Source organism: Panthera pardus, unplaced genomic scaffold (assembly GCF_024362965.1).
Source record: "Panthera pardus isolate Hobbes unplaced genomic scaffold, ASM2436296v1 HiC_scaffold_333, whole genome shotgun sequence".
Lineage (NCBI taxonomy): Eukaryota > Metazoa > Chordata > Mammalia > Carnivora > Felidae > Panthera > Panthera pardus.
This window is the reverse complement of record NW_026526914.1, coordinates 963,896-982,576: the sequence shown is the minus strand read 5'-3', so window position 1 is coordinate 982,576 and position 18,681 is coordinate 963,896. Positions and strand designations below refer to the sequence as shown.

General features: G+C 57.9%; 2 protein-coding genes across 2 annotated transcripts; both read left to right on the top strand.

Moving 5' to 3' along the window:
* Nucleotides 1–2,271: 2,271 nt before the first annotated feature.
* LOC128774585 (testis-specific Y-encoded protein 3-like) lies at nt 2,272–3,742 on the top strand (the record flags this gene model as incomplete). Its single annotated transcript, XM_053893652.1, has 5 exons — nt 2,272–2,349; nt 3,042–3,119; nt 3,264–3,375; nt 3,468–3,613; nt 3,707–3,742. Coding segments are annotated over exons 1-5 (450 nt in total), but the record flags the coding sequence as incomplete, so codon positions are not given.
* Nucleotides 3,743–10,708: 6,966 nt separating this feature from the next.
* On the top strand, nt 10,709–13,418 carry LOC128774521 (testis-specific Y-encoded protein 1-like). Its single transcript, XM_053893587.1, has 5 exons — nt 10,709–11,395; nt 12,612–12,689; nt 12,846–12,957; nt 13,096–13,241; nt 13,347–13,418. Exons 1-5 carry the CDS (start codon nt 10,709–10,711, stop codon nt 13,416–13,418), a joined length of 1,095 nt encoding a protein of 364 aa, XP_053749562.1.
* The last annotated feature ends 5,263 nt before the right edge of the window (nt 13,419–18,681 follow it).

The following is an 18,681-nucleotide window of genomic DNA, read 5'->3' as shown; positions in this document are numbered from 1 at the left end:
TGCCTGTGGCACAGGGGGACAGTGTTTTGAGCCAGCGCCCACGCTCATGGCAGCCTGCCGCCTAAGTGAGTGGTAAAGGAAATGGGACCAGGATGAACAGACATACGGCCAACGAAGGCCTGGGGAGGGTCCCTGTGAGAAGATGGCCAAGCATTGTGGGAGGAAGGGGACCGCTGTCTGTGGGACAGACACAAGCTCCAGGAATCCCAGGGCCCACGGTCACGGGTCTTTCCTGTGCACTGCCACACACGGGAGCAATGGGCAGCCCATCATGAGAGGGGGGTGTGTGCTTGCCAGTGTGTCACTTTCCAGGCAACGGGGACAAACGGCAAGAGCGGCGCGCATGATACGCAGCCTCCCCTAGTGTGGCGTCCTCTCCACGTCACACACCTCTGGTCACCGACCTTCCCTAGCCGGTGCACTGCTAGACTGCTGTCATGACATACATGTCTTCTGGGAGCAAGGATGGACGTAGAGAGTATGCAAAGGAGGCTGAGCAGATGGAAAACCGGGGTGCACAGACAGCAGGCGCACAGCTGACATGCGTCTCCCGGACAGCCAAGGTGATCCGCTGAGTGGATTTGTCGGACTAGGGGCACAATGAACAAAGGTGGCGGTGTAAATGGGCAAAGCGGGGAGGTCCCCCTTTACCCGTGTGTGTAGATAGCCGCGTGCCCAGCGCAGCGTGGAATGCAAAGGTCGCTTTCGCATGGCCAGAAGCCAAACAGGGCACCCAGAGCGCACAGAGGGCCGGCTGCAAGCCCCCCGGAGGAGTTGCACTGCACGGGGCCCAGAGCCTTCCTGCCTATGCAACAGACGCGCCCCAGTTTCCGGGTGACCTAGGGGCGGGACCGCCGAAGCCACGCACGCCACCGTCCCTATGATTGGTCCTGAAGGCAGTGAAGCGGCCTGGGCGTGGCTTGGAGCTCCCTCAGCCTCAAAGCCGCAGGCGCACACCTCTCACCACAAAGGCCTCCGAGGCAGCATCGGCATAGCGATAGCCACCGCCGAGGCATCCTGGGTACAGCACCATGCGCATGCGCATGCGCATGCGCCCCCTCGACCTTTGGGCTCTGGGAGGAAGGGGGAGCGAGTTGCCAGCCATTGCCCTCAGGGCTCCACTCACTGGGTCTGGGGAGGGGGGCCGTGCTTTCACCTCCCGCTTCGTCGTCGGTAGGAGCCACAGTTGGTGTCTCGGGCCGGGGCCGCATGTTGCGCGACTCGTGTTTCCGAAACACTGGGGATGCCCGGAGGCCCCATGCCGCCTTCGACCGGGAACGGGGCGGTCGAGAGACGAGGGCCCGTGGGGACACTGGGTCTCCGGCAGGGCCGGAGGTGCCGCAGGCCGAAGGCTCGCAGGCCACAAGCGAACAGCCTGTGCAGGAAGGCCAGGCCCGACCCGAGAGGCAGGTGGGCGGCCCCAGCGAGATATCGGTGCCGCTGGTGCATGACATAGTGGCGGTGGAGGCGCTGTGGGGCCTGGCGGAGGAGGAGGTTGAGGTGGCGGCCGCGGAAGAGGACGCGCCTGGGGAAGAGGGGCATGAGCAGAGGAAGAAGGGGGAGGAGGACGAGGAGCAGGAGCCGGGGAAGGAGAAGGTCCAAGTTCACGAGGAGGAGGACCTGAAGGGCGAGGGGGAGCAGCAGGACCAGAAGAGCAGAAGGAGGAGGAGGAGGAGGAGGAAGAGGGGGAGAGGCAGCAGGAGTAAAAGATTAGAAGGAGGAGGAGCAGCAGAAGCCCAAGCAGAAGGAGGAAGAGCGGAAGGAGGAGGAGTTGGCGGAAATGAAAGGGGAGGAGCAGGAGCAGCAGGGTATACAAGCGGGCGCGGCGGCGGCCACGGCGCCGGCCGCGGCGGTGGCGGTGGAGGCATTGGCGGCGGCAGTGGCAGGGGAAGGGGACCAGGAGGAGGAGCAGGAGGAGGAAGGGAAGGCGTGCGAGCCATTAAAGGGAGAGCAGAATTGCAAACCGAGGAGGAAGAGGAGCAGGAGAAGGAAGCGCTGGAGGAGCAGCAGCAGGGCGAGGAGGAGGTGGAGGGCAAGGAGGACAAGGAGGAGCGGGAGGAGGAGGAACAGAAGCCGAGTGAGCAGGAAGGCCGATGGGTGGAAGAAGCCCAGGAGCTGCAGGTGAAGCAGGCTAAGAAGGAGCAGGTAGAGTCAGGCCTCCGTCCTTGCCCTTCCCCACTGGAGGCTCTGGAGGCTCTGGAGGCCCTTCAGATAGAGCTACAGCCGGTGAATAAACAAGCCAGCCGGGAGCACGCTCGACTCAAACTCAGGATGTGGCAGAGGCGGCAGCGACATCTGCAGCAGAGAGGTGCCCTTATCCAGGGCATCCGTGGTTTCTGGGCCAAGGCTGTATCCTTCCTGCTGCTGGTGGAGGGTCCACAGGGGGCTGGGCTTGCGCAAGAGGAAGGAAAGGGAGGTGCCATTTAGAGGAACCCAGGACAGGGACTGGAGCTAAGCCACGCTCCAGTGGCCGGGAACGTGCAAACGTGATCCCATCCGGTGGTCCTGGCTCTGCAATGAGTGTGGGAGGAGGGCAGTGCCGGGGTGGGGGAGGCATGTGTGCTTTACGTCGCACCTGGCACGGAAACAGCGCTGGGAGAGTGGGGAGTGGCGGTGGAGGTCCAGGCCAGGTCGGGGAAATGACCGAGGGCTTCTTCCCACACAAAGCCGCGTGGGGGCACGTTTCTGGGTCCCGCTAAGCATCTTGCTGCGGGGAAGGCGATGTGAATGCCCACTGGTCGGCGCGAGACCGGATGTGTGCTGTCTGGCTGTGTGGAAGTAAGCGTCCTCAGTGTCCTCACGAGCACACAAAGCTAGGCGTGGTTGCGGGCGTCTGGGCATGCACAGCCTCCTGTGCGTGTCTAGCAGAGCCCTGCGCGATCCAGAGACCCCGTGGGCCTGGACGCAGCCTGTGGGGAGGGCTTGAGACCCTGGGGGAGGACGCCAGTCCCGGGGGGAGGACGCCTGGATGCTGTCCACACTGGTTCTCTGGTTCGAGCTCTCTCACGCCCAGCACCTGAAGGCTCTTTGACCTGCGGCAGTTTGTGAACCACCCTCAGATGTCAGCCCTGATTAGTAAGCCCGATGAAAGCATGCTTCGCCACATGACCAATTTGAAGGTCGGCCTGGGAGTGGGAGGTGGTGTGGGTGGCTGGCTGTGTGGGGAGGGGAGGTGGTGGGGAGAAGTGATGTGTTCCTTCCTCAGGGGAGGGCGGGTCTCCTGGAACAAGATTTCACATTTCTGCCCCACTGTACCACGGCAGGTGGAGGAACACAAGTTTCCCAGGGAATGCTGGAAGATCCTGCTGTTTTTTGGCAAGAACTCCTACTTCCAGAATGAAGTCGTTACGAAGGAGTATGTCCTAGGCCTTGATGGTAAGTGTCCACTGACTGCATGGGCGGCAGTGGGTGCAGGGTTGAATGTGATTAGTTCTCTGGCGCCTTCTCACATACTCGTCTTCCTGCAGGGTATAGGGCGTCTCATTCCAGTCCCATCCAGTGGTACCCAAGGTACAGACAGGAGGCCTACAGACGCAGGCATGACAACAGCAGCCTCAACTTCTTCAACTGGTTCTCTGACCACAGCTTTGCCGGCTCTAGCAGGATTGCTGAGGTGGGGCCCTGTAACAAGGAAGGGAGGTGATTTTCATGGGTTCCCCCACTGCGTGGGATAGCTACCTGAGGCCTGGCCTGTCTCCCCTACCAGATAATCATAGAGGATCTTTGGCCCAACCCCCTGCCGTATTTCAAGATGAAGGAGGCCCCAGGAGAGAGAACTGAGAGGGAAAGAGGTGAGCAGCCAAGGGTGTGGGCACGGAAATGTGTGTCATGGGGTCCAGGGCACAATTCTCTTCTGCATGGAGGCACCGAGACTCACAGCGGCACAGGAGGTGACCCCAGGTCAAAAGGGCATCAGCCTGAGACAGGGAGTCTTAAGAAGTAACGTGTCAAAGAGGCTTTGCCCCTTTGGGGAGCCTGAAGGTGGGAAGGGGGCTAGACAAAAAGAATGAGCAAAGCGGGACAACCAAAGCTGGCTCATCACATAGCACGGTGACAACTGTCATTCCCGGACCATGAACCCCACCCTCAGGCCTCCTACCACCATCCCACATGTTGTCTGGCTTCTGGATCCCCTTGTCAGCTTTGGCACAGCTTATCACACCCTCCCATCCTACTTTCCGTTTGGAAACATTCAAGCAACCTTACTCAGGGCCAAGATAAGACTCTCACCTGTCCTGTGTGTGTGTGTGTGTGTGTGTGTGCGTGTGTGTGTGTGTGTGTGTGTGTGTGTGTGTGTATGTGTGTGTGTCTGTCTGTCTGTCTGTCTGTGTGTACCCATATATCCCAGGGATATGCACGATCTTGAGAAGAGTATGAAGGAGCGTCGCACTTCATCGACCCCAGTGGAAACCCTTCCGATGCTCACCGATGGTCCACAAGATTCTCCTGGCCATGAAATAAGGACAAGGGTGGTGGTGACACGTGGCGCAGGGCGGGGGTCCAATACATTTGAAGAAATATAGAATGGGAGATAAACAGCATGAAGTGTTTGTGTGTGTCTTCCTCTCAGGTTCGCTCTGGGGCGTGTCCATGTATACATGCGGCTGTCCAGAGGTGTAAGTGTTCTGTGCCTGCACATTGGAGTTCCAAGGAAGGGCGGGACGTAGGACATTGTCCGTAGGGATGGGTCACACATTGGGATTGCATGTGAGGTCAGTAAGATTGAAGCAATGGGGACTTGAGTGAGGGAGGCCAGGGCACAAACCTGAGAGAAAGGCCAGTGCCCAGGTTCATAGCTTTCCTGTGAAAATGAGGAAATTCAAGGAAACGGAGAGGCCAGCACAGGCCAGGGATGTCCAATATTCAGGGATTGGGCATGTCCATGATGGTGCCCCCAGAATCCTGCATGGGGACACCCTCAGTCATGTTGACTGAACCGCCACACAGGGAGGAATTCCCAGGGTTGATTACCCTCTGGTTTTCAGACGTCTACCAATGCAGACTGTCTTGTGGACAAGGTCAGGATCTCAGGACCAGCCACACATATTTGAGGGATTGTGAGCAGGTTGTAAGATTGGCGTCCAGGGGAAGGAACTGAGGGACCAGAGGCAGAGTGGGTGGGTAAGACCGATGAAGTTCTGCTTCAGGCAGAGTTGACAGGGACAACATACACACTGCAGAGAAAACAGCCCACTACAGTCTCACGCAACTCCAAAATCACAGCGAACTTTTCTGGTTCCACTTCCTGAAGCTGAGCCTCCCAAACACCGCTTCACTTATTCTCACACACACACACACACACACACACACACACACACACACACACACACACAAGACTCCTGAAGGAGTCCTAGTGCTGATGCCCTTGTGTGAACTTTGCTGTTTCTGAAAAGACCTCTGGTTACGAATGGGTGGCCCAGATTGCAAGCCAACAGAGGGGAGGGTCGCGGGGAGGTGGGGCTCTTCAAGGGCACGAACACGCCAACCTCTCCCGTGTGCCCTCTGCCCTCTCATCATCAGCCGTGATGAGTCGGGTGATGCTCTTCCTCTGTGTCCACAGGCTTAAGCCGTGTGTCCAACACGCCATGTGAGACTTGTGAGAAGACTCCCAAGTGCAAACACCAGCAGGCGCTCAGGGAGGTCGCCTCGTCCCAGGCAGCCTGTGTTCCTTTGCCTGAGTGCCAGGACAAAGGCTGCCTCAGCCACATAGGGAACGATGGACTTGTGAGGCCTTAGCATTCTGTGCAGAGGTCCCCGGCAGGCCTGGAGCTTAGAAAGGACTGGGACGAGCCTCACCTGCGAAGACGTGAGTGCTGGGATACTCCTTACACAGCAGATGGCTGCTTGCCAGAGATGTCTGTGCTAGGGATGGGGCAAAAGCTCCACCGTGCGAGCAGTGCAGTCGACAGAGTTCAGCCTTGTCCATCGCAGGCTCTTCTGTATCCCCATGTAACACGGCCCCCAGCACAGCGTGCCTGACACTGACCTCCCGACACTAATATTCCTGTCTCCCAAGCTGCCCAAGCTCCCCAGGATCCCCACTGCACAGCTCTGCAGTACAAGAGCCTTCTCTGCAGTGGCTCTATTCCAGAGAAGGCGTGGGCAGTCCCAATGCATGGAGGCCTCTTGCCCCTATCATATGCAGACAACACGGTCAGCGGGGTGTCAGCACGCTGTGGAGTTGAGGATCTGTGCGACCAAGCCTTACCTCTTCCAGGGCAGAGGCTGTCGCACTCTCTAGAAGGGAAGGCAGGCCTTTCTCTCGCTGCTGTCTGCACACTGGCTGGAGAGGCACGTCTTCTCAGCTGCTTGATGGGTAAATGTCAGGGTACCCTGGAAAAGCTCCCAGTGCTGACCCGAGTCTTTGGGTGTGAACATCCAAAGAAAGTATGGCCAGTGATTGTGCAGTGGGAATACGGCCTCAGTGGTCATGAGGCTGGGCCCTTTGGGGCATCTTCCTGCACAAGCAGGCCGTTACTTGATAGGTCTTGCCGAGCAGGAACACTTTACGGGACAGGTGAACACAGGGTCCCCCACATGTTAATATCTCCAGCCAATACCTCCTTAGGGGCCAGGGTGACGTTTCCGCCCGGCCTGTCCCAAAGACAAGGTACGGACAAGGTGTGGGTGTGGAATGCACTCACGGCACCCAGAGCCAAACCCTCGAGTGTGGACACTTGAGGTCCGTGGGCAGAGGCCTCGGTGCTCTGTGTCTGAGGGATTACAGCCCTCATGCTGCACACCCGGCATCCCCGGGTGTCCTCCCATATCCGCAGCTCTCCCCGGGGAGCCCTAGGGTCCAGGAGCTGCTAAAGCCCCTGCACAACTGTATCTGCTGCCCAGCGGCCTCTTCCACCCCAACATCAGCGTGTGTGGGCTCCAGAGTGCTGTCCCTCGAGAGAGGACACCCTCAGCAATTCAGGAGCCTTCTGACTTCCATGTCTCTGAACCACACGTGTCTCATTGGCCTGTCGGGATCGTCACGTTGTTCTCTGTTCACAGGAAATGTCTCGCATTGCCTGTGCTCCTCTGTCTCCCTGAGTGAGCCCTGGCGTGTTTGTGTCTTTTCCTGGCTTTGCCTGTGCCGACACCTCTCTGGTGATGCCTCCTTGCCTGGCCTAAGTGGGCACAGCTGTACCCGTGTAACCGCCTTCGTCTCTGCACACCTGTGTGTTGGGTCAGCTGTGGCTCTGGTGGCCTGTCTTGTCTTTGGTGTATGCTTCTGCGCTTGAGTGTGCTTCCCTCTGCATTCAACCCCTTTCTTCCACTGACAGATCCAGTTGCTGTCCTGCTGTCAGGTGGAGGGGCTTCTGCGTGTTCTGTTCTATGTTCCAGGAGCCAGAAATCCTTCCGTGCCTGTAGGACCTTCGTCAGAGGATTGGCCATGCACTCACTGCCAGCCAGTTAATGTCCCCAAATGCAGCTGGCTTGCTGTGAGCATTCCGTCACACCTCTATTTTCTGTCCTTCTGTTTTCAAACCCTTTGCGCCCGAGGGGCTCAAACGTCACTGGCCTGCACATTGCAGATGCAGGCGTAAATTGTGAAAAGCGGACCGGCAACGTTTTCCCACTTACTCTTTTGCCACGTGGCATGTTCCTGGCTGGGAGAGACTTCCCCCTGCCAGTGTGTGTCTCGTTTCCGTGTGCCTCCTGTGTGTTCTGGTCCCTAATTTGTCCATTACGTCCTACCTGGGAGTCTGATCCATGTTTGCAGGAACGAGGCTGACACCTTTGACTGCTGGGTTCTGAGCTCAGCTTAGTCCACCAGGACTAGTGCGTGCCTGAGGGACACAACGGGCAGTGACGGATGTGCCCGTATCCTTCACGTGCAAGCGCTCCGTCCAGCCACCTTCACCGGGACATTTCTCAGCGACCCCTCTTTGTGTGTGGTGAGAGCACTTGCCTCTGAGAAATCTGACGAGGCGGTGAAGCATTGCTTACGGCTGCCCTGTGCAAGTTAGATCTCCAGAACTCATGCACATGGCATGACTGCATCTTCACACCCGAGCCCCGACACCTCCTCATCGCACCCTCCCCTGATTAGCACCACTCTACTCTCTGGTGGACTGCATGCCTTTAACTCCTTTAGTCTCCTCAGGAATCCATCAGGCAGGGCTCACCACCACTGTGCTTCTGTCAGGGGCTGGCTTCTTTCAGTGAGCCCAGTGCTTTCTGCACTGATGCTCAATGCACCCGCAGAAGGGTGAGCCACACTAAGCCCGGCGGCAAACCCTTTGGCCCTACGTTTCCCACACGTGTGCCTGGTGGCAGAGGTGCACAAGGAGCCCGCCTGCATGCGTCTCCCAGGTCCTCCACAGGGTACAAAGTACCGCCTCAGGAGGCTGATCCGCATCACATGGGCATAGCTCTGCTTGCACGTGTTAGCCTTTCGTATCATACAGGCAGCCCAGACTTAGAAATCCTGCTACCTGCTTACAACTATCCAGCCCTCGTGCTTCTGCAGACCCTCTGTGTCTGTACAGACATTTGAGTCACGGTCTCGTGACCTTCCAATACAGCTTGATGGTCTGTCCTTAGCTTACAGCCTGGGATGCGGTTCTCACTCATTGTCCTCCCCTCGGGTGCGAGTTTCCTCCATCACTGTGGTGGAAGGTAACCTTTATCACCATACGTTGGCTTGAAATTACTGGGCGGATCACCTGTCTGCGTCCGGGGATCCGAAGGAGACCTTGGCTCTTTTGCTCACGGTCCACCCTTTCTCTGTGATGAGTCGCATTGGATGAGAAGCTTGCCAGAGGCGAGGGGGCCTCAGAGTTGAGCACATTTCCTGGGCATCTGTGAGAACTTCGTTGGTTCCACACGGAAAGCATTGACATTCATGGATGTGCAGCCTCTGCTTTTGTTTGAATTTGCCGAGCTTTGGGACGTGATTTCTTCCCGCATGTGCTGTGCCTAAATCTCTGCTGTGTCTTTCCGGCAGTCCCGTTTGCTGTCTCCTGCTGTTAAGTACAGGACTTCCAGCAGCCCTGTGGGGAACGGGTCCTTGTTTTCTTCCCTGCGGTGCCCTCTTCCTCACCCCGAATGACCTCACTGCAGCTTCCTCCTAGTTCAGCGATCGTTTCAGACTGCCCTTAAGGTCCAGGTGGGAGCGGTGCCTTTTGTGCTGAGGGCTGACCACTGTAGAGCATTCGTCTCTGTGCAAATTGCACAGGTGAATTTCACCAGGTGAAAGAGAGTGCACACTGCAGTTGCCCTGTCTTCAGAGTCAGCCCACCTGTCTCCGCCTCGGCTGCCCCTGCTCTCCTTCCTCCTACCCTCTCCTTGCCTCCCCCTCCCTTGTCTTCTTCCTGTCCCTCCCTCCCACTTTCCTTCCAGCTCTCTTTGTCTTCGTCTCCCTCCTCTCCATCACTAATGCCTCCCCCTGTCTCCGCCTGTCTTCCTTGTAATAGGTGCCCCTCTGTCTCTTCTTGTCTTGCTCCTCCTCCCTGGCTCTCCCGCCAATCTCCCCGGACTCTCCCTCTCCAGGCTGGTCTTCCCCTCCACTCGTCCTTCCTTCATCTGCTCTGCTAGCACGTGTCTCTCTCTCTCCCTCTATAGCTCTGTCTCTCTGTGTGTCTCTTTTTCACTGTCTCTCTCAGTGGACCTTCTGTGTCTGGGTGCATGCTTCTTCAGAATTCTTGTTGGTGCCTGGGAAATGGGAAGGGAACTCGTCTGCTTTCGTGTGTCCTAGTGAAAGCAGGCACGGGGCTTTCTCAGAGACAGACACAGACAAGTCTGCAATTCTCGGTGAAGGGCCCCTACGTGCCCTGCGTGGTTGGAGTCGTCCTCCTTTTAGTGGAAGGTTAGATTTCAGGACCGGAGCAAGCTGCTAAATCCTACTACCCCATCTCCCTGGCGCTCTGTACGGAGATCAGTAGGGCACCAGTGGCAGATGGTGCTCTGGGGGTTGTTCTTTGATCTGCATTGCAGTGCAGTGAGGTCTACTGAGCTGTGTTCTTGCAAGGACATGGCGGTGGGGTGGGTCTAGGGTGGGTGTCACTGGTTCTGGGTGGGCACCCACCTTACCGCCGCCCTCAGCCTGACGGCCAACGAGGAGATACCGTGCGGACGGCCATGTGGCCCCGGTAGGCGTGACACTAAGGACTTCTCCAGGCTTTGCCCCAGCTTCATGAAGAAGGGGCAAGGCACGGAGCAGGGAGTGGCTCACGGCGTGGACGATCCTGTGCTGAATGCTCTGGTGCCCGTAGTGAGGCCTCTGGGGAAAGGGTGTACAAGCGACCACAGACTGCGCGATACCGGGGACCTCGCAAGTGAAGGCTGGAAGGTGACAGCGCTGAAGAGGACATGCGGCAAACGGGGGCCACGCTGGCACCTTGGCACTCGCTCCAGAGCCTGGACCGGCCATTGGCGCGCGCTTGCTGGCGGCCAGCACCCTGTCTTGCTGTCTTGCAACTGATTGCTCCCCGAACCTGGCCAGCTGGCCTGACCTGCCCTGGAACCACTTCGCCCCCAGGCCGCATGCGCACACTCTTCACTGCCTCTGTCTCGGCCCCTCCTCCACAGCAGCCACAGCCAATGCGGAGTCCTCAAATCCCAGAGCCTGTGCGCCTGCGCTCAACTTTGGCGGGCTGCGGCGGGAGGCTTCAGGGAGCTAATGGTCTTGCGGCCAAGGCTCCCCCCACCTGCTGCCGTTTCCTGTCCTTGTCCTGAGGCTGCCCTAGCTACACTGGGGCCGGGGCCGAGCGTCATGGCCAGCGTGTCGCGGTCCGGACAAAGCGGAGATTCCCGCCGACCCTGGGCCCTGATCGTCCCGGATGCGAAAGGTGGAGAGTCCCGGCCCCGCGGGAATGCAGGGGCGCTGGAGGGCGTGGGCTGGCCGCAGTCCCCAGGTTCAGGGGCGGCAAGCGCCCATCCTGTGCAGGAAACCCAGGCCGGGTGTGAGATACAGGTGGCAAGCCCAGCGGAGGAATTGGTGCTGATATTGGATGACGGAATGGTGGCGGCTGAGGTGGTGATCGGGGAGGAGGAAGAGGACGGCGAGGCGACCAAGGATGAGGTGGCTGGAGAGGAGAATTCTGAGGAAGCCAAGCCAGAAGCAGAGGACATGCACGAGGAGGAGGAGGAGGTGGAAGTTGAGAGACAGCAGCAGGAGGAGTTTCAGGAGCAAGAGGAGAAGCGCGAGGCAGATGCAGAGGCGGAGGAGGGGCCCCAGCTCTCACAGCCGCTGCAGCAGCAAGAGCCAGCGCTGCGTCCTGCCTCAGCCCAGGACCCGCTGGCAGCACTGGAGCGTCTTCAGCTGGAGATCAGCGCTGGGAATGCCCAGGATTCCAGGGCCTTATGGCGGCTGAAGCGCAGGATTCTTCGGAGGCAGATTTCTTACCTGGATCACAGAAGGGCCATCATCAAGCACATCCCTGGCTTCTGGGCCCAGGCGGTATCCTTCCTTGTGCTGGTGGGTGATGGCGGGGGCTGTTGTGCAGGAGGGCTGGGCACTGAGAGCAGGGTGCCTCAGGGCGATGGCCCCCAGAGAGGAGAGCTGGGGAATGGTCCCTGGCCCTGGGTTGGTGTGGTCTGGGATCCAGTGTAAGGCCTTGGACAGGGGCGGTTGTTGGGGATGGGGGGACTTGGTGACTGGGTCTGTTTCCTCTAGGTCTCCGCCAACGTTGGCCTGCAGGCTGGTCTCAAATATTACTTGCAGACACGAGCCATGTGTCCCCATGCTACCAGAGCTAGGGTAGCACAAAGCAGCCTTCACTCAGAGCAGATAAGGCAAGGAAACATTTCGCTGCAAAATGGGAGAGTTACGCAGGCCGCACACCCACCTTCACATTCACAGGCTGTGCACGTTTCCTAGCAGTTCCTTCAAAAGAGAGCATTTCAGACACACACTCATGACCTTTAGTGGAACCACGCCACGCCCCTTTGCCAGACAGTAGGACGACTGAGACCCACTCCGAATGGGGTACAAGCTGCCTCCTCAGACCCTGACACACACACACACACACACACACACACACACACACACACACAGAGGATTCTCTCCTGGTATCTCCACCCCTGCTTCCCTCTCTGTCCTCAGGGTCCGGCTCGGTCCCACCCATGTCTTTCTCTCCGGACTGGCTGTGTCACTGTGTCTAATCCTTTTCCCTCCTCGGCCCTCCTCGTCCGTGCTTCTCGATCTCTTTCTCCCTCCCACACCCTCTGCTTGCAGCGTAAGTGTGCAGTCGGGTTCCTGTAAGCCATGTTATTCCATCTGGACTCAGGAGGCTGGTGACAACATAGGTCTTCACGGGAATATGCCAAGAAACCCAGCCGTGAGGAGGGGTCAGAGCACATGCCGACATCACAAGCTATGATGGGCTGCTGGCAGCCCACACAGGTCAGATATAGGAAGGAACTGTGAGGCGTGCAGGCAGTGGAGTCTCTCCCTGCTGTGTGCAGACAGCGTGGCAGGTACAGGAAGCCAACGGACTGCCCAGTGTCGATGGGGTCTGATGCATCTGCAGAGGCTGAGGAGTGTGGGGACTAGTGTTTCCTGGTCTTTCTGCACATGCCGTGATCTAGTCCCTTGCTCTTAGCCTGGGAGGGTTGGAGGGGGGCTGTGTCTGTTTCCACAGCATCTGAAGGCACAGCTCCTTGACACAGCACAGATTCTGAATCACCCCCAGTTGTCGGCCATGATCGGTGCCCAGGACAAAGACGTGCTCAGCTACGTGGTCGACTTGGAGGTGAGACCGGGGAGGCTGTGGCTGGGGGCCGTCCCGTCGGGTGTGGGATTTGGGCAGGAGAAGGTGAGGCAAAGGTGCTCACCCTCACAGCCAGGCAAGTAGCTCAGGACCCCGAGGGAGGACACTTGCCCCCTCCTGTCCCATTGCTCACGGCAGGTGGAAGAAGTGGGCCATCCCAAGTACCGCTGCAGAGTGATGTTTTTCTTTGGGGCCAACCCGTACTTCCGGAACCCAGAGATCATTAAGGAGTATCAGCTGAGCTTTGCTGGTAGGGTGTGGGTCCCATGATGGTGCGGGGCAGGGGGATGAGGAGCATGAATCAGGGGCAGGAGGGAGGGGGAGGGGGAGGGGCAGGTGGGTGGGGAGGAGGCCATCAGCTTGCTCCTCAAATCCTCTCTTCCTGCAGGCTACAGGACATCGCGTTCCACTCCAGTCCAGTGGTTCTGGGATTATGAACGTGGAGCTCCCAGTCGCAGGCATGACCCCACCAGCCTTAACTTGTTCAACTGGCTGTGTGAGCACAGCTGCCCAGGGGCCAACAGGATTGCCGAGGTGGGGCCCCTGAGGCCTTCGTCAGCAGTGGGGATGTGGGTGGCCCCCGGCCAGAGAGGAGAGTGGGCTATGCCCAATGTGGCGCCGGCCTGTGTCCTCTTCCAGATCATCATCGAGGACCTGTGGCCCAATCCCCTGCAGTACTACCTGAGGGAGGAAGGGACCAGAAGACAGTGATCTGACGTGCTCACGTGTCGGTGAGGACCCCAGTATGCGGTGTGTTGACCTGCGTGTTGTATGGGCAAGGGAACGTGGGCCACACATTGGCTTGGAAATGGAAGGTCCGCCGACACAGGGACACAGGTAGCATGGGGAGAGGGTGGGAGGATGACAGGGGACCTGCAGAGACTCAGCTGCAAACACACAGAGGGTCGAAGCCTGCAAACCAAATGCAGTTGTGCTGTGGGCTGGGGCTTTGGAGAGCAACTGGGGAGGAGCAGTGCTTCACCACAAATGCTCCCCGTGGATGTCCGCCCTGTCCCGGGCTTCCCCCTGCTCCTTCAGTCTGGATTTGCCTGCCAGTCTTTGGGTCAGGAGCTGCCGTGTCCCCAGGCGCCACTGTGGTGAGAATCTCGCACTTCCTTCCATGTGCCCCACCACGCCATGTCCTCCCGCAACCCGACAGCCATTCTTAGAACTGGTCCAAGGCCATTGGGGGCTGGAAATGAATCCCTGGGTGAGAAAGCAAGGGGGATCGCAAAAGGGCGAGGCACAAGAGTGACACCATCTGGGATGTATCTGCAAATATCCCGTATCATTCTTGGTGTCTGTTGCGTGGCGGTGCGTGTGTGCGCGTGTACGCAAATGTGTCTGCGTGTGCCCACATGCGTCAGGGGCTCTGCATCTGTGTGGGCGTGAATGGCGCAGAGCTTCTATCTTTGCCCATGCAGAAACAATGGAGGACGCCACCAGTGCTGGAAGAGATGGGTGGATGAGTCTCCTGTCTTCTACGTGCCCCGGAGAGAATTGAGGAAGAGATAACGTGTGGCAGCCTTGAAGAGGTTCCACGATGTTTATGTGGACACATACAGGAAGCTAAAAACCCTTCTGTTTTTGTGTATGTGTTTGTGTGTGTTTATGGGGGACGCAAGGAGGCTCGACGAGAACGGGACCTGAGTGTGACTGTCCTAGCCGCTGCCCGGGTGATTTGCGGTACTGGGGTGGGGCCGGTGTTGCCATGTGCACAGAGGCCTGCCTTCTTGGGCAGGAAGAGCCTGGAAGGAGGAGGAGGAAGAGACAGACCTGTTATTTGGAGATTTATTGTATAGGCCAGAGCCGAAAGGCAGGGAAGGGGATTGCACAGTGGGACCAAATTGGTCCATTGGGTCGTGGTACAGTGTGGCCAGGACTCGGGGGGTTTTCATCCAGGACCCTTGCTCCCAGAGGGGTGTTGTGTCCTTGGTGAGATAGAATCCAGTCAGCAAAGCCTCCAGTCAGGATCAGAGCTAAGACCACATGTCCCCGGACAACTCAGGAGCAGGCAGCCTTCTCATAGTCGATGGCAGTATACCTTGCTGCTGCCTCCCACACCCGGGGCTCCTTTGACCCCGAGCCCTGTCCTCAGACAGTGGCTCAGGATGGGAGATGTGTGAGGGGGAGGGGCAGGTGTGGGTTGTGGGCAGCAGCGAGGCTTATGAGTGGGAATTCATGGAGAGAGTACGCACGAGGGCAGAGATCCAGCGTGAGTTCGTGCGAGTGTGTGTGGGCGTCTGTGGCAAACTGGGCCTGAGATCCGTGGTGGTGCCGGCAGTGTGAGCGTGCATATGTTCGTGCGATTGCGTAGCCGTGTGTCTCTGTGTGTGCAGGAGTGGGTGGTTAGGCCACTGGAGAGACAAGGAGAGACACAGCGGTCTGTGTGAATGAGGTGCTTATGTGGGACGGTCAGGTGCCAGAATACAAGAGTGCAGTCCCTTCCCTCCTGAGTCCTGATGGTAATCGCTGGGATGGGTGCAATCGTTGCTGTGCCAGGGGGCTCAAGTCAGGATGCAAAAGGGAGATTGGTGCAAGGTCAAGAGGGGGGCCGAGGGGAGGACAGCCTGTGTCCAGTGGCCAGTGGACCACTAGTGAGTAAGTGTGCTTGTGTGTGTGTTAGTGTGTGTCTATGTGGGAGTGAGTGTGTGTGTGTGTGTGTGTGTGTGTGTGAGTGGCTCTGGTGGGCCGACAGTAGCAAATACGTAGGGGCTACATGGTGTGCCCAGGCTTTGTGCACAGGGTAGCTAGGGAACCCAACCTGTCAGGCTACGTGGTGTGCAGAGGGCGTAGGTATTTCCCTGGAGGGAGCCGTCTAGCAAAAATCTCTGCTCTTGGCAGACGAGCCATGTTTTGTCGCCAGTCAGCTCTTCCTTGGGGCTCTCCTCTCTGCTTCCTGTGCACCAGGCCCAGGGAAAGGGAGGAGCTGGGACCCTAGACCTCAGGTGACTTGAGTCCCCCAGGGGTGCCATAGCAGGGTGGTGTGCGTGATCCATGTGTGGATGGGCAGGTGAGCAGCCTGCCAGCTGCTCTCTGAGGGGACAGTTCCTTGCCAGCAACACCTCTCCCCGCAGCACAAGATCACCACTGTCGCTGCAGCTGGGCTGGGGACATGTCAAGGTGTGTCCCAGAACTGTGTTCCCCTTGCATGTAAGTGGTGCCAGAATGCGCCTCTCAGTCCCTGTGCGGGTGACCCTGATTAGCCTCAGGCTTTGTCGACTCCTGGCCTCATGTAAATGGGGAACTGGGTTCCTTTCTCAGTGTCTCAGCGGTTGCATGTCGACAGAGGATGCTGTGGACATTGTGGTCAGGATTCTGACCGGGCTCCCCCCGCCCTGCCCCAAACCACAGTGGGCAGCACATGGCCCACTGTGTGTGCGCTTTGGGGAGGCTAAAGCCGTACAGCCCCTCCAGTATTCTTCTCAGGTGGTGGACGGTCAAAGGGGCCTAGGGAGGAACACTGGTCCCAGTCTGCTGCCGGCTGTGCCCACAGGTGTGTGTGCCCAGCTCCTTGACGCTGAAGCTGCAAGGCTTCCGCACTGCCCCCAAAGCCCCATCCCTAGAATTTGCGTGTGGGCCAGATGGAAGTGAAGTCCCAGTGACCCTGCGGGATCACAGCGGGTGGTCTCGTCTGTGCCTGGCCACCCACCTACCTGCCTTCCCCGCAGCCCGTGGCCCCCATACAGGGCTTTCGGTAAACACACGGCCACCGTCCAGCATGAGAGGAAAGGCTTGACGGTGTCCCAGTACCGCTGGTCATGTGTTGGCTGCTGCCAGCTGACAGCATGGAGACCCCATGGCCCAGTGGAGGATGTCCGACCTGTCCTACAAGGAACTGGGGACGACTGTACGGATGCATCAGGTCCCATGCAGTAACCTAGGCCTGACCTTATCCGCCTAGGGGGTGATCGAAGCGCCTTGGGGTCCCAGGCCTGGCATACGTGTCGGTGAGCTTCCTCCTGGATGGCGCTGCCGACACAAGGCTGGCTGGTCAGGGGTCGCGTGGGAGGCCCGTTGGGTCCCGGCCTCTAGGTCCGATACTGCTGTAGGTGTTGTTGAAAAGACAGAGCACGATATGACCATCCCTTGGGTGTCGCTGCACCGGGGATCCCGTCGCTGCTCCCAGGTTCCCACTACCGAGTCTCCCCGGGAGGCCTGGGAGGTTGCCAGGCTCCTTTTGCAGGGACACAAAGGCCTGTGAGAGCCCATCCGCAGGGTCCGGTGCTCATTGCGGATGACTTGGGGGCAGTGCGAGATCTATTGCTCCCGTCCTTAGAGGAGATTGTGGTAGTCTTAAGGGACAAAGATGTGCCTGGAGAATAGAAGGATGTCCAGAGGAAGCATTGGAGGAGGAAGAGGACGAGGAGGAGTAGGAGGATGAGGAGGAGTTGGAGGAAGAGGATTGGGAGGAGTTAGAGCTGGAAGAGAAGGGTGAATGATTGGGTGCAGGAGAGGGAACAAGTGGAGGAGGAGGATGTCCAGGATGAGGAGGAGCACGAGCCAAAGGAGCAGGAGCAGCTGGGGGAGGATGTTGAGGAGGACGAGAGCAGAGGGAAGAGGGTGGGGAGAAAAGATAGAGCCAGGGTTCCAGAGCATGAGTAGAAGTGTAGGAGCAGAAGGAGGAAGAGCCCGAGGAGGAAGAGGTGGAGGGAGAGGAGGAGCAGGAGGAGTTGGAGGAAGAGGATTGGGTGGGGTTAGAAGAAGAGGAGGAGGAGAAGGAGCAGTGAATGACTGGGTGCAGGAGAAGGACAAATGGAAGAGGATGATGTCCAGCACCAGGAAGAGGAGGATTACGGGCCAGAGGAGCAGGAGCAGCTGGAGGACGGAGTCGACTAGGACGAGAGCAGAGGGAAGAAGAGGTGAAAGGTCAGAGGTAGGGCAGGAAGGGCAGTAGCAGGAGAGGACCTGGAGAAGGAGGAAGAGTCCTAGGAGGAAGAGTTGGAGGAGGAGGAGGAAGAGGTGAAGGACGAGGAGGATCAGATGGAGGAAGAGGACTGGGAGGAGTTACAGGAGGAGGAAGACGAGTGAATGATCGGGTGCAGGCGAGGGAAGAAGTGGAGGAGGAGGAAGTCCAGGACGAGCAAGAGGAGGAGCACGAGTCGAAGAGCAGTAGTAGCTGGGGAGGAAATTGAGGAGGACGTGAGCAGAGGGAAGAAGAGGAGGAGGAGGAAAGGTAGAGCCAGGGCTGGAAGAGCAGTAGCTGCAGAGGGGGAGCAGAAGGATGAAGAGGCCCGAGGCTAAGACTTCCAATACTGTGTTGAATAACAGTGGAGGCGGTGGACATTCCTGTCTCGTTCGTGACTTGAGCTGAGAGCTTTTGCTCCTTGAGATGATATTCACGTTGGGTCGTTCATACATGGCTTTATGATCTCGATGTGTGCTCCTTCTATCCCTACTTTCTTGAGGGGTTTTACCAGGAAAGGATGCTGTATTTTGTCCATCACTCTGTCTGCATCGATTGAGAGGATCCTGTGGTTCTCGTCCTTTCTTTTATTGATGTGAGGAATCACGTTAATTGTTTTGCAGATGTTGAACCAGCCCTGCGTCCCAGGTACAAATCCCACTGGGTCGTGGTGAATAACATTTTCATGTATTGTTGGATCCGAGTGTCTAATACCTTGTTGAGGAGTTTTGCATCCATGTGCATCAGGGAAATTGGCCTATAGTTCTCCTTTTCAGTGGGGTCTCTTTCCGGTTTTGGAATCAAGGTAACGCTGGCTTCATAGAAAGAGTTTGGAAGTTTTCCTTCCATTTCTATTGTGAGAACAGCTTCAAGAGAAAAAGTGTTAACTCTTCCTTAAATGTTTGCTGGCACTCCCCTGGAAAGCCATCTGGCCCTGCAGTCTTCCTCCTCCGGCAGGTTTTTGATTACTAATTTGATTTCTTTACTGGCGATGGGTCTGTTCAAATTTTCCTTTTCTTCCTCTTTCAGCTTTGGTAGTGTATACATTTCTAGGAATTTGTCCATTTC